Raw genomic sequence first — 15,984 nt, 5'->3', positions numbered from 1 at the left:
GTGGAGTGATTTTAAGGATTTTCCAGTTTGAGTATCAGCTGAGGAGAGGTTTTGCCTATTTGAACACATCTGCAAGAAGACATGTGTAACAGAGTGGACTTGTTTCATTCAGCTTGCCTTTTCTCTTGGCCAATTTTTGATCCACAGGGCAAGGGCTCCCAAAGGAGGTAATCGGGCTGTTCCAGCCGAGAGCAGACTGAGGTGGATGACCCTGGGAACAGACCGGGACACTGAGCAAGACAGAGAGAGACCAAATGGGAAAGTTTAGAGTTCCCGGATCTCCAGATTTCCTCAGCTCTATTAACATCCATGCCAATGGTTTCCTCATAGCTGTTCCTAAGTAGTCCAACATGCCTCACTGTCTTTCCCATGGCAAAGTTAATACGGCTTTTAAACACCAAACCCAGCAGCGTATTTATCACTGTGCTGGAAAGGGCAGTCGTCTTTTCCTCCACCTCTTCAGGAAGATTTACGTTCTCCCTTACAGTGGTCACTCTTTTTCTTTTTCTTTTTCTTTTTTTTTCTTTTTCTTTTTTTTCCCCATTGTCTGGAAGGGAGGGATGGATAAAGGGAGGGAAATCCGTGGGGCTCGTTTTCCAAAAGGAGCACAGACTGGATCTAGTTTTGAGTCTTATTCTTGATGACAGTTCTTTTCGTATTCAGGTTCTCCCATCCCAAACAAATCAATTATCTTGACTTCTTATCTGTAGCAGTGTTGTGAAAGCACAGCTGCTCTAGAAGGGTGCAAGTAGAGACAGCTTGGTCTGCTAAAGTTCTAAGACTGTGCCACTGATTTTGATCTTGAAATGAAAAAGAGGAGACTGTTCAAAGCATTCATACCAGTCTTGGTTACTTGAAAGACATGCTGCTGTGTAAGGTGTAGATTTTTTTATCCCACAGCCTGTCTTGGAAAAGATAATGGCAGCAGAGTTCTTCTCTGAGATGAATTTCCTGAGCCACAGGTAGGAAGGAGCTTTCCATGTCTCCAACACTTTGCAATACTCCATTAGTACAGAGAGGCTGAGCGTCATCTACTGGCTTCATATTCCCTGGGGGCTGATGATTTGAGGAATTAAGCAAAATCCCAGAGGCATGTCCTTCTTCTGTCATGGCTGTGCTTGTCTTCAGTGCACTGAGCATTTGAACACTTCTACAGCTATTTGTTAATTACTCATTAATTAGCTGATAGGATTGCATGGTGTGGGAAAAGAATAAAGAAGAAAAGATTGAAAGTTGGTGCCTTCTGTGTGTTGGTGTTACTGGGGTGTCTCTGGGCAGCCTCACCTGCCTATGGCAGAAAGGAGGCTGGAGACCTTTGGACTTTGTAGGGCTCCATCTGTGAAGAGGTTTGCTGGGAGCTCAGTATGGAGGGTTTACTGTGATGTGGTCAGCAGGAGTACGTGAATCCGGAAGGAAGCTTCAGTAGCATCTTTGCAACTCGTGTGCAACTGATGGGGAATTACACTGGTGGCGTTGAGGTCAGAAGCAGGCCTGTGGTCTGCAGCAAAATACTCCTCAGTATAACTTTTCTGGGCACTAATGGAGCCAGATGGAGACTAGATCATGAGCAGGTTTTTCCAGGGAAGAAGGCAGGCAGTCTACCAGCTCAAAGACTGCATGCAGGGTTGCCAGCATCCTTCCTTTGGCAAGCCCAAAGGCTCCGGGATAGGGTGAAGATGAACGAGCCCTCTTATGCTTTGAATGAAGGTGCTGAAAGAAACTGCATGTATCATTGAAAACAGGTGAAAACCCAATCCACCTTTGTTCAAATGCAACAGGACTGTTGAATGCAAGAGACAATAGATACAGGTGAACTAGCAGCCCCTTTTGGGTTACTTTTGGGTAATGAATCCCTGCTCAAGGGAGGATAGCCAGAGATACCAGCAGCCCAAAGAGAGACTTTGTTATGGATCACAGATTCATAGAATCGTTATGGCTGGAAAAGACCCTTAAGATCATCAAGTCCAACCGTTATCTAACTCTACCAGGCCCACCCTAAACCACGTCCCTGACCACCATATCTAGACAGTTTTAAAATACATCCAAGGATGGCAATTCAACCACTTTCCTAGGCAGCCTGTTCCAGTCTTTGGTAACCCTTTCAGTGTAGAAGTTTTTGCTAATGTCTACCCTAAACCTCCCCTGGCGCAACTTGACGCCATTTCCTCTCGTCCTATCGGTTGTAACTTGTGAGAAGAGACCAACATCCACCTCTCTACAACCTCCTTTCAGGTAGTCATAGACAGCAATATTCATATTTTATTGCATAAAATCATATTCATCTGAGATTTGTAGCAGTTAGTATTTAATTCCCAGGCTGTGTCTTTTCATTGCCTTTTAAATTAGAAAGTTACTTAATGTTAAGGCACAACGTTTCCCAGAAGAGAACAGCCTACAGAGTCACATTGGATTTCTGTATGTTCATATGGGATACAATAAAGCCTATGGGCTATTTGGGGATTGGAAATGCCAATCCCAGGCATTATCAGAGCACCTTAGCAGTGGTCATATGGAGACTGCAGCTGTTACAAAGCTACTGAGCAACAGATTTTTGTTCTACACCTCTTTCCAAGAATAAATTGTTATTGATTTGATGAATTCTTTGGTTAAAAAAAATACTAGGGATAGTTTGGATGATATGTATACTCACTGTGTGTGATTTACTATGTTCAAATCTGGGCCAACAGTTGAGACTCAAAATCTCTAGCTCTAAATATGAATTTATTTTAGTGCCTTTCTATTAACGAGTGTTTCTTTACTGCTGAGGCATCTTTGCCTTTATGTCTGTTCAGCTGAGGAAAAGATATCACTTGATCTGGCTTTGGGTGAAACAGATTTTCTCCCAGTCACTCGGACAAGGCTCAGCAGACAGCACGGCTGACTGGTACCTCTGAGTTTAAAAGTTGATTTTGAGAGAATGACTGGGATGTGACCAGCTGGGATGTCCCATTACTCTGCAACATTGTAAATTTTACTGGCAATTAGAGCCAGACCCAGATTTTTGGCCATCAATCAGGTGACCATAAGCAGCAATTACAGTCCTTACAGCTACGTTATCTGGATGCAGCTGGGAACGGGTCCCATTTAGCAGATGTCTATGAAGATATATGAAGCAGAAGTAATTTTGTTGGCATGCTATGTCAGACAGTCTCCACGAAGAATAACCAGTGAGGGAAGGTAAGAGCACAGCCATTTTAAAAACAGTTTTCTAATGAGAAATAAAAGGTCCCCTTATGTTTCCTGGCTGATACACGTGAGGGCAGAAGGAAGGCGGCAGGAGCTAAATGAGGGTGCTATATTGGCTATATTAGAAAGGGTAAAATTAGTTTATATGTGTTTACCTTTGATTACAAATCTGGCTGAGGGGCCACATTCCCTTGCCTACCAGCAAAACCCCCCACAGTCGGGTCTTTATTTAATGGGGACCTCAAAAATTCCTGTTAGTCTGTGCATTTGGATTTGCAAAATGGTACCCATCACCATGCTGAACTGCTGCTGAGCGCCTGGCACAGAAACCTTCACAGAGGGGAACAGCCTTTCCCCTGGACTGATGGTATCTTGGCTGAAGAAAGACAGGAAAAAAATCACTAATACAGTAGGTAGAGGGGAACTAATTACTGCCTCGCTGAAAACTATTCCCAGGGCTCCTGGGAATGGGAAACGTGACCTCTGCTACCCAAGATCTCAGCAAAATTTGGAGAAAGTGACTGGGGATAGGAATATGGGGAAAAGAGAAAGCTAAAGAGGAAAACAAGTAAAATACTTGTGTGTGTTTTCCCTTCTTCCGTCACCTTCATTGGTTTTATTGCAACTGGCAGTGCAATCTAGAACCAGTTAGCAGATGTCTAAATATGCATAATAGTAAGAGATGGTGCACGCAATGAGGTCTTGGAGGACTGATGTTAAAAGCTCTTGTAATTTGGACGAAGAACAAAGCTTTTATAGCAAACTGAATGAGTGAAATACAGGGGACTGAGCACCCTTTATTACTGCAATCTGCATGTGGAGAACAGCGATGCTGGAAAATTCCTTGGGCATTTTAAGCAAAGTAGGTCTTAGAAAAAGGAGAATTAAATGCCAGAAAACATATTTCACTGCTTCAAGGAATTGCCTTAGATTACAGAACTAGCTGGATTTGAACTCACCCGAGCACCTTTTTGACCATCTAACTTATGGTGCTCAGTGAGCTGTCATTAACATTAATATATTAAGAGACGATCTAAGGAATCAGAGTCAGAGGTTCGTCTATGGATTCATATAAAGATACAATCTCTATTAGAGTTCAGTGAAAGTTAAGAGAAACTTTTGCTCGGCAAGAGGAATGATTTATCCTGGCTAGCAAGCCAATGGAAAATATAACCAGCTTGGGGTAGTTCTCATGGTTTTTATTATTTTTTCTTTTGAGCATTTTAACTAACTTTGTGGAAAAACATATTGGAATTAAAAGGAAAATGAAATATAACTGTATTATATCACAAATGTTAATGCTAGAATATTGTACTGTTTTTTTTTCTAAAGTAATGTAATAGAAAAATGACAAGAAAAATTAAATACTTGTCAGAAAATCTGGATGAAGGCTTTTTAAAGAGCTGTTTGTACTGAAACGTACGCCACAGTTTTTTACCATTGCACCAACACAGGACAACGCCTGTGATACTTTGTGTTCCTACTATTAGCTATTAGTGGTATTGCAACAATAATTTACAGTCAAGTAAGAAATCAGGTCTCCTTCTCTAAAAGCGTTAAAAGCCACCAAGGTTTTGGGTATGTGAAAGCCTGTAGTAATTAAAAACACGATCCACTCCTCGGTGCAGTCAGTGAGATGCTGTGCCCCACCATTTTAAAGAGAGCTCTAAATGTTTTCACTCAGAAGGAATCCAGACAGGTTTGTGCATCAAGTCTTAAAGCTATAGGGCTCTCTAACTTTCTTCTTACTGCTTTTACAATTAGCTTTTAAGAATCTGTTCTCCTGGATTCTTTATCTTCTGTTTCTCATATTTTAATTAACTAGCATGCGTGTGGCTATATTTATCCAGTACAGCAAATTTATTTTTATGCTGCTCTTAAATCTCCTCTGCATTAAAATACATTCTGCTTATTCCATGCACCTGGAATAACGTTGGAAGCCAAGTATAACAAGTAGTTTTGTGGAAATCACAATATTGAGGTATTTCCTCAAAACTGGGTAGTGTGGAGGGTGGTCTTTCAAAGTGGTTTTCCCCATGAAAACAACGTGCTTCCTTCTTATGGTGCTAATATTGCTAGTCATCTGTAACAGCTCAAATACTCAGGTAAACTGAGGAAGGAGTCATTTGCATTTACTATCCCCTTTTCTGCAAAAAAGACATACATTTTCTTCTGTTTGCCCACATTTCATATAGATTTCCTTACAGAAAAAGTTGTGCAGTTACCAAAATCATCTCTTTGAATGGGGAGATCATATTATGAACTCTGGAAATGCATTTGGAATACCAACACTCTTAAGTCAAAAGAGAAAAAAAAGAGGCCCCATCTTTGTGACAAAAATATACATAAACAAAAACAAAATAACCCTGTTCAAACATGGTTGTGGTCAGATAGTCTTACCATACTCCTCTCTCACCGACACAGGGTGAAAAACATGCACTAGAATTGTTGATTAAGCATAAGAGGGGATCAAATTCAAATCAATCTAAGCCTAATTTGGGGAAGAGTTCAGGGCAGCTCTCCTGATGTTCACCAAAGGCAAAATAAAGCACTGCGTACTGGGATTTGCCGTTGCTACAGCTCACAACCATGCTTCAACGTGGCTTCCTACAGATAGAAGTTGGGGCCACCGTGGTGTGTTACCTGGATTACTCTAGTGATAAAACCACCACCAGATATTAAAAAAAGCAAACTAAATCCACCCCCCTCCCCCATCAATTTTAGCAGGAGTTTTTCCAAAAAGAAAACAAGTCATATATACATACATATACACACACACAGGGATAGCTCAGGACTACATACAACTTCTAGGATGGCAGCAGTAAGGGTATGACAACACAAGATGTCAAAAGAAGCCACTGTGCTTCTCCAGCCCTTTGCTACATAATTTGGAGGCCTCTGCTACCCAGACGGCATTTGAAAGAGAGAGAGGGAGAGAGAAGAGAGAGGGAGGGAGATGTTTTCTGCCTCTTCCAGAAGGTTTGGGTAAATGAACTTGCAAGTTCTAGGAATTGCAAAGATTTGTGTCCAGTGGCAGCTGATGGCCAAAATCTGAGCAGCAAAGGGCATGGAAGCGGAGAGAACCGGACAGGCAGAGACAGAAAAGACAGACAGACAGACGCAGCAACAGAGATGAATGCCAGTCCCAACTGAGGTGCAGGCTAGATGTATGTCGTCCTTCCACCGATCCTTGCTCCCATTGCGGGGGGGTGTGTGTATAGGACTGTGTCGCAGGGGCCGACCGCTCCAGTCCTTGCGCAGGCAAAATGCCCTGGGGCAGTTCTCCCTGAATAAGGACACTGGGATTTATGCCACTGGTTCTCTGGTTCTCTGCCTTCAGACACATTGATTGAGGGTGAAAATGAACTTGTGAGGTTTAGTGTGGCTGGAGACGAGGGAGAGGAAGGCAAGGGAGAAAAGGAAGAAAGGCAGGGGGTGGGTTAAAAGGGAGAAGTGCAGGAGAAGGTGAGAGGGAGACTTGAGTATAGGCAGTCAGATATTCCAAAGAATGGGAGCAGGAGCCCATGACAAATCATATGAAGCCTCTCGACACCAAAAGCAAGATGACTGTAAGGAAAGGCCCCATGCGCCTGGTTCAAGCCTGAGTTGCTTTACTTCAGAAATAAAAAAGGCTAAAGGAGAAATCACTGCACAGGTCTCCAAGTATTCTTGGGAGCTGAATGCTTTGGTATCTCTCTGGCCTTAATGCACTTACGCAGGAATCAACCAAGCTACAACCCTCTGCTGACTTCCTACCAGAATTTAGGAAACTTTTCAGAAATGCAAGAGATAAAGTACTCAGCTCTCCTGAATATCTGATAGACAAACACCAAACCACTGCACATCAGGCCTGGGCACAACAGACCTGACCAACATTTTTTAGGGGAGGGAATACAGCAAGATGGGTTTTGGGTTTCTCTAACCTTCTTCATAGGGGAGCTACTTCCTGAAACACCCAGGTCCTACATACCCCAGATGCCACCATGGATCAGATCACACACAACGTTGTACTTTCCTTTTTTCTCCTCCTGTCACCTCTCATTAAAAACCCCACCATTTCCATCAACCCTCAGACCAGTCACAACACTCACTCTTAGGAAAACAAGTACTGCTACAACAGAAGGGCAACTTACACAGAGAAATATTCCATTATTTCACAAAACCCCACAAGTCACCAGTTCCCTATCCCTGATAGTTCCCATCTCCTATCCATGCACACCGCTCTGGCTCGTCACGTCTGCAGTATCACATTGTGTACCTGTCACGAGTGCTTCCTCCTCCTCTGTAACTCTTGCAGTGTTCACAGACACACTCAGACACGCAAGGATGGTCACCGAGTAGAACAGGCAGGATGGATACCAGTCCAGATGGTTTTGCTCAGTCATCCTCATGCACTCCCAGGCACAACTGACGAACAGAGGTACCCGCGCATGCAGACACGCTCAGAGGCACCAGCAGAAGCCGTCGGCGACAGGTTCACAGGTAAGCGCAAACCCTCCCTACCAGACATCCTTTCAAGACAGACAGACAGAATCAAACACATGACATCCCCACTGTCACTGGTACCTACGTTGGTGCTGTGGAGACACACATGCTCCCACCTGAACATGCCTACGTAACTCTCACACATCTGCACGCTATGAACTGCCCACTGCAGCTGGATGGGCCAACCTCTCGGCTGGCCACAGGGACCCTTCTACCTCAGCGAGCGCTGCTATGAGAATCGCTTTGGTGGCGAATGAAGACTCAGCCACAGCGAATCTTTGGTCTGACACCACCAGGGGAAAGGGTTAAGGAAAAAGGACCCTATGTACCAGAGAGGTATCGTTTTTTTCTCTCTGACTGAGAAGGACATTACATTAACAGCTTTCCCAGTGACTCAGGGTCTGACTGTTTTTCTTTCATCACTTTGGGCACCGTAGCACAGAGCACAAATCAAACTTGATTCCCCTCTTTGATACAGCACAACAACTTTTCTTTGAGCAACTTTCTTTGCCTGTCAGTCAGATTCATGGCATTCAACTCCAGGCTGTGTCTGCTGCTGTGAAAAGGAAGGAAATGCAAGCCTGTGCCTGGGACTACTTCTGGATGATATATTCCGCATTTGCTGGCTTTTATTCACCTCCTATAACATTGTCTTTCCTCTTATTATTATAATAGATAGTAATAATTTTTACCACCTTAATGTTTTCTTCTAAGGAACTTAAAGTGGTTTGTAAACATCAATGACAATGCTTGCTTAATGTAGGGAATAATAACAATCTCCAATTTACCGATGGGGAGACTGAGGTATAGGGATCTAGTCAAAGTCCAAGTAATACAACTCCCAGGCCCTACCTCCCGGAATGCATGTATTACATCATTTGTCATCTTATTCCCCAAAAGTCATGCTTGGTCTTAGCACTTAAAGAGAGTTGACTCATGGTAGATGTGGTCTCTGCCTTGGAAATTACTTTTTTAGTAGCAGATGAAAGTCCTGCCCTCCCTCTTTAGTTACTTAAGAAGTGGCTTAAGAGTGGCCCAAATTAGAATCACAGAATATTTCCAGAAAATTTGGAAAGATCTTCATTTGTGGCTAGGAAGTAATTGTGTAACACCTACTGAGAAGCAAAGCTCTGAAAACACAGCTTGAAAGTGAGGCAATTTAAAAGTGATTTTGGCAGAAACCGTGCCACTCTCTGAAGTTTTCAAACCCACCAGACTAACCTGCCCTGTGCCCTTTGCACTTTCTCAGTTGTGTGAGATGCATCTCCATGTGTTTGTGGAGCTGACTGGGGGGACCTTGGAGATGTTCCCAAGTTGCAGTAAGCAAGTGAGCCTAACGTGATGCAATTGGACTTAAGGCTTGACATATCTCCACACCATGGAGGTGTTTTAAGCAGAGGCTTCCTAAAGGACTCAGAAATGCTAAAGGCAACCTGGGACCCTGCCTCATGAGTACATGCCTTCTCACGCTTTTTGAATGCACAGCCATGCTAACAAAAATATGCTGAGCTTGACATGCAAGCGTACACTCATCCACAGGCATGCAGAGAACATGCCTGCATCCAGGAAACTCTCAGATATAAACAACCACCCATAAGCAGATCAAACTTGCACAGTAAGATAGCCACACTGGCTCAGAAAACATGTTCATAGGCTCAGTTACATACACAACAACCCATGTGTCTCCACAAACAACCATTCACAACACAAATATGTATGAAATAGGTATGCTTGCATACACACTCTCATTCCTCCACACACGGATTCGTGTCCGTACACTCTCCCATGGATTTGTAGCCCATACCCGGGCATCCAAACCCATTCAGGAACATATACGACAACCAATGGAGTGCACACACAAAGACCCACCCATGCACACTCACATATGTCTTAATGAAGGTTTTGGTCTAGGAAATTCCTTTTCAAGAAACAAAAATAATTGTCAAAAGGAAAAAACAGAGCATGGGGAACTGCACAAATAGATGCAAGCGCATACCTACACGCACACTGTGCAGCCTGTCAGTCAGGGTTCCCATCGCAACTACATCTATCTCAGCTCAGCTCTTGCTGGGTATGCTTCCCCTGAGTGCAAACATCTGGTGAACCTCACAGAGATTTCAGACTTACATGTCTATGGCCACATGCCAAATTAACCTGTGCCAGGTGTCTCCATCTTCCCTAACTGACCACAATGAAAACTGTCCCTTAGGTCCAAGAGCAGCGCCTTTCAAGACCTTACGACAAACGTTCTGCAGCTTCTAAGGAGTTGGGCAGAAACATCTTACCTGGGCCTGACCAGGCTAAACATCTCCAATTAGTGGAGTTTACTGGCATTTTAGGGTTTATTTTTTCTTTCTTTTTCAGACTCCAGGTCTCTTGGAACATGACAAGACAGTGTACAGAAACACAAGGCAGGGTTTGCTCAAACCCACAAACAGTAAGAAAGCAACAAGTTCCTGAGAAGAAGGGAAGTATATCTGATAAACTGCCTCACACTGCTTGGGGAGATGACAACTGTCCGTCCAAGATGGGCTGCTACTTCCAAAGCCCATCTGCTACAGATATAACATATCAAGTGCTGCTAGCAGGAAGGGAATCCGACAGGACAAACCAACATACAAAACATTCTCTTATTCAATAAGGGTTATAAGTGCAAAGGGATTTCAGAACATTTCAGAACAAACTCCATCCATAGCTGCTGCTCATTTATCAGTGCATCAAAAGATTGTGCAAGTTTTTAGTAACAAACATTAGAAACTAGTAGCAAAGGACTTGCCTAGATAAAAAGAGAAGATTTAAACATGCCAGGTAACAAAAAGACGTGTGCAGAAATCTGTAAAAACTGTATAGAAGGAAAGGATTCTTTAGAGGAAACAGAGGGACCATGATGAAATGCTGTTCATAACCCTAACCGAAAGAATCAGGGCCGCTCCTGCTGCCTCCTCAACTAAGACAGGTGATGGCTGTTTGGACAGAGGCACGCCCTCATTTTTCACAGATTTCTGCAACCAAAAACTGGATTCTGGGCCTTGGCAGACATGAACTTGAATTTGGATGGGGAATGGAAAAGAGAGGGAGCCTTGTCAGCGGTAATTAAACACACCAATATGGATAGCCCTGGAGACTGAAGATCTGAACACAGCCCAATTAGCAGCAGCGTGACCTCCTTGACAACATGCTGAGAATGAATGCGATTTATCCTGCTTAAGTTTAGTGTCTGAGGGCTGGGTGTCTAGACAAACCTAGACACTCTCCAGTCACTGGATGGGCACCTCCAAAGGGTAATTCATTTTCCCTGTCATAGACACGTACAGGGAGGCATCAGTTGTCCTGGGAAGGTGTGCATTTCTCTCCACTAACTGTAAGAGGAAGCCTGGGTGGCTATCTGTCTTCCTCTCAGGTGACTAAAATTAATGAGATGTATATCAAAGTATCTTAAACCATGATGTAAAAAGTTCTTTAATTTATAGGAAATTACTGTGACTTTTTTCAAAAGGATCCATTAGATTTTCCCTCCAGTACAGGGTTTCTGATTATGATGGGCCTCCATTTACTCAGCAAAACACAAGGATTTCCCTCCTTTCTGCTTGAAAGCCTTTTCTACAGATTCAAATACATCAGTCAGGAAAGTCTTGCTGAAGTTTAGCATAACTCATCTCTTATTAACTGTACTTATTTCCCCAATTACCATGTACAGTTCTGCCTCTATGGATGAGAATGGAACTTTTTCACAATCTGAAGGCTCTTGCCAGGTTCCCCATTTAGTCTTCTTGCAACAAACGTGGCATAAAAAAGGCTTTCATTTCATTCTTTAAAATTAACAACTTCAGCCTGCTGATTATTGTAACCTCCCTCTGCAAAGTCAGCGCAATCCTAGTATCTCTGTAGTAAAAGGGTAACCAAAATCGTTTACAACATTCTGGGGGAAATTAGAGCTGAAAGTAGGACATTTAAGAGATGCAAAAAAACCCCATTCATTTTCAGTTAGAAACTATTTTCCATTCTCTCGAAAGGCAAAGAAAATAGACTAGTGTCAAATAAAAGATTTCATTTATTCTAAATAAAAATATTGCAACTTGGATACCCATTCTTGTTTCAGAACTAAAAAAAAGAAAAAAGAAGTTTAACAGAAATTAAACTAGAACCAAGATATGAAAACATTTTGTTTGGACAGTTCAAAGTATGGCATTTTGATTTTTTCAAAATGTTGCCTACATTTTTCCCTAAACACAGCAACTGAGTGAAAACTATGCTGTCACTTTTCTGCTTGCGATGGATTGCCTCTACAGTACACAACAATTCCTAGCTGGAATGTTTATTCAACAACCACATCATTTTGCAAATTCATGATTGATTTGCTTTTCATTAACATATTTACAACCAGTTTCTTTCAATCTTCATATTTCCCTGGCCTTGCTAAGCTGGATTTTGCAGTGTAATTTTTGTCCGTGCTCATAAACCCAGTGGGTCCTTTGTAGTCTTTCTTTTGGGAATCTGTGTGCTTCCTGCCTGTCCTTTGCCTATTTATCCTGTAATTCTGTATCCATCCACCTTCACAAAAAGACAGAGGAAAAAGTGTGCCTCGTGATTTATTCCTTGAACAGCAGCTGTTCATTTCAGTCTCCGTGGCTCATTCAATCCTTCACCTGTCTGCTGAGATGGGCACCAGTGGGGCCAATCAGTGTCAATTGTGCTGGTGGAATTTGTGAGATGGAGCAAACTGGGATGCAAACCCAAAAAACTGGGTTGAAACTCTGTCACTTTGTTTTACTTTGGCCTTTCTGCCTTGTTTTTATTTTATCTACCTTTTTTCAAATCAGAAAACTAAACATTAGGAGCAGGTTCCTCTGAACAGGGATGGTACAGTCTTTATTTCTTTTGGAGGAAGCCTGGGTGAGGAGGCACAGGGAGGATTCTTGTTTTGGTTCCCGCAGTTCCACCTCGAAAGAACTGACCTTTAGATCTCTGTGGGGTGGAGAGTATTGAACTGCCATGGGAAGCAAAGCATAACACTGGGTAGACCAAAGTGCTGGCCTGGGACTATTCTAGCAACTTCCCATGGCACAAATAGCTTTTTCACTTACACTCCACGTTTCCCATCACTTTTCCTGCTATACAGTTTAATTCATGCCAGGCGGATTATGAAGGGAAGAAAATGATGCAACAGTCAAAAAGTCCTTTAAGTCGTTCCAAAAATTAAAACAGAATAAAAAGAAAACAAAACAAAAAAAAAAAAGAAAAAAAAAGAGAGAGCTTCAAAACTAAACAAAAAGCTCTGAAAACAAATTCAAAAGAAAGGAGGAAGGGGGAGGAAAAAAAAAAGAACCCGGGAAAGACAAATGAATGTTAGAGCAGGCACGATCATGGACAGACGCCAGCTACTTACGTTCACCTCGGTGATTGCTATATCAACAATGCTACCCACAACAATCAAGGCGTCAAATGTATTCCATGCATCACAGAAATAGTGCTGCATGTGGCAGAGAAGCCAAGGAAAGAGAGAGAGAGAAAGGAAGAGAAAGAAAGAATGAGAGAGAGAGGGAGAGAGAGAGGGAAAGGGAGAAAAGAGGGAAAAAAAGTAAAAAGTAAAAAAAAATAAAATAAAAAACCAAACCAAAAAAAAAGCATGAAAGAGGGAGAGAAGAGGGAAAAAATAAGAAAAGAAAGAGGTTACGTGGGCATATTAAATAGTCTCTTACCACTCTACAGTATTGGTTGCTCAAACCTCTGTAACGTTTCACATGATGGAGGGTATCAACAAAAGCCTGGTTAGTCAGAAAGTTACACTCAAGCATGTCTACCTTTTGGAGGGAAAAAAAGCACACACACCCCAAACTCTGTGCGCTTTCACCAGTCACAGCCTTGGGGCAAGCTATGACAAGTGAAAAAGAAGGAGGTATTTTCCCCCCCTCCTTTTTTTTTTTCCCTGGGAGAAGGAGAAGGACGACGGCAAGTTCAATAAAAGCATGACTAGAGGGAAAAAACCCAGAAAAAAAAAAGAGAAAGAAAGAAAGAAAGAGAGAAGGAACAGCAGAGGAGGAGGAGGTGGTGGTATCCTGGGGAGGGTAGAGTAATACTCACATTAGTTTCACTGAGAATGACGTCTATAATGCTGCCAATTACGATGAGGAAGTCAAAAACATTCCAAGGATCACTAAAGTAACCCTACATAAGGAAGGGGCAGGCAGGATGGGGATTAAAAAGGAATGTTAGACAGACAAAAACAGTTCAAAATTACCATTAGAATTACTGCCCTAATACTCAAGGGGTTTTCCTCTCAAGTCTACTTGTCGCATCTCAAGCTATAGCCCAGTCCTGGCTTCCCTGACTCGTGTGAGCAGCCCCAATCCTGCTAATGCGATCCCAGGGCAGCCACCCCTCCCCTCCGACTCTGGGACGGGGGGTGAAGGGAAGCCATATTGAGCGCTTTGAGCATGGCCGCTCACAGGAGTAAGACTTGCAGGACCGGCTCCTCTGGACATCTCCAATTCCTAGCAACACAGCACCCTTCCCCATTTGGCCTAGATTTGGCTGGGGGAAGAGTAAAGGAATGCTGCCCTACAGTTCTGTCAAAAAACGGCTCCCCTTCTGCCAGTGTGAATATCAATCCACCAGTCCATGTTCCAGATGTGATGCTCTGTGCTGGTGCTGGGAACAGCCGGCTGCTGCATCACGATGGAGCAGAGTGCACAGTTGAGCTGGGGATGTGCTATGTAAACTTCACTGGTCGTCTCCTTTATCTTTACCCAGTTGCAATGAGTATAACAACAGTCATTAGCCAAACACTTTCTATTACTAATACTTTAGCTCCTGTCTTAAAACTACAGAGCAGGACTGGTATTTTCATTACTGTGAAAGCACGTCTGCACCACAAAATGAAGGCGTGAATGTAGCACCTGCTGGCGAATCCCACCAGGAAGGTGTAAGAATGAAAGCAAAGGTGGCTTTAGCAAGTGCTCAGAGTGACCTGTTGCTTACTCATGCTAGAGATAGTGCCACAGCAACACTGCAACATCAGCTGTCCAGGACAAGCTATGGCAGATCCACCAGCATGTGCTAAACTCATACCTTCACTTGGTTGTGCAGAATTACTCAGGGGGGTCTCTCAAACATCTCATTGTCCTAAGCAGGGCTGAGGAGATGCTAATCAGCACTGCTTGCTGTTCCCATCCTGCATGATTTTTAGCTTGATGGGCCATAAGGATACAGGACCCGTTTGGAAAAGGTCCTGTTCCTCCCAGGAAGTGAGCTTCTGTATGTAAACTTCCTGTCTAAGTCGATGTCATGAGTAAAGAAAACTTATCTTGGCTCACTGAACATCTGTGCCAACCTTTTCCCCTTGTTCTGCAGTCCTAAAAGGAGGCGAACATACAAAATCCTCCATGCTCCTTTTATGTGTTTGGTTTTGTGAACATGGGTAATCTGACCTCCCTGTTTCCCAGCTGCAGCATGTCTCCAGTGAGACTGAACCCAAGTTGCACTGTGACTGCTATTCTTAGCCAGAGAGTCAGGTCATGGGTAAAGTGTGAGTCTGTGTTCCCAGGGCAGTGTTGCAGAAAGCAAAAAGCAAAAAATAAAAAAAAATAAAATCCCAGCACTGGCACTGCACAAGCCAGGCTTGGGAACCTGAAATTACTGTGGGTTCAGCCATCACGTGGAGCAGGCACTGGCAAAAAGTGTCTTTCTAAATGCTGAAACACTGCCTCCAGGATGCTTTGAGATTCACAGTTATAAACCGTGTTATATTTGGGGCAGGAAAATTTTTTTTTAAAAAAAAGATGAAGCAGAGAAAGCCACTGCCCAGCTGGTTCCACACCAGTGAAGGGAGCTGGCAGAGTGGACTTTGAAATCTTCTCAAAAACAGATTCCCCCCCAGCCCCATTCTTTATTCTGCAGCCTGGAATAGGCAACTCTTAGCAGATCTACATTGGGAGGAGTAATCATCCCATGGCTACACATTACTACGCAATTAGCTACAACAGGGAAGAAGGAAACAGGAGCAAAAGCAAATTCAGAGAATATTATTATTCAGCGTCCAGCCTAGAAAATACACAACAAATATTAGAATGAATTCAGCGGTGATGTCCAGCATCGTTAGCAACCAGATGGACCTGGAATAAAACTGCAATTAGACTTCACCAAGAGGAAGGGGAGGGAGAGAACAGCAGATTAAATTGTAGAGGCAAACGCATTTTGAATAAATAAAGGACAGACACAGATCATACAGAGTTGCAAAAAGTGCCTTTGCAGCCTGATGCGACCTTGGCAGAGAGTACACTTGCAGGATCAAAGAGAACAGAGTAGAAGACAACA

The 15,984-nt window shown here is 43.1% G+C and overlaps 1 protein-coding gene across 1 annotated transcript in view; it reads right to left on the bottom strand.

The window, feature by feature from the left end:
• CACNA1C (calcium channel, voltage-dependent, L type, alpha 1C subunit) overlaps positions 1 to 15,984 on the bottom strand; it is a 416,023-nt gene that overhangs the window by 38,181 nt on the left and 361,858 nt on the right. Inside the window, 1 exon segment of the mRNA XM_009879632.1 lies at positions 13,753 to 13,836. Coding sequence (XP_009877934.1) covers positions 13,753 to 13,836 — 84 coding nt within the window.

The sequence above is a fragment of the Charadrius vociferus genome, unplaced genomic scaffold (assembly GCF_000708025.1).
Source record: "Charadrius vociferus isolate BGI_N301 unplaced genomic scaffold, ASM70802v2 scaffold90, whole genome shotgun sequence".
Taxonomy (NCBI): Eukaryota; Metazoa; Chordata; class Aves; order Charadriiformes; family Charadriidae; genus Charadrius; species Charadrius vociferus.
Note: the sequence above shows the minus strand (reverse complement) of the source record. Positions and strands in the feature narration are given on the sequence as shown.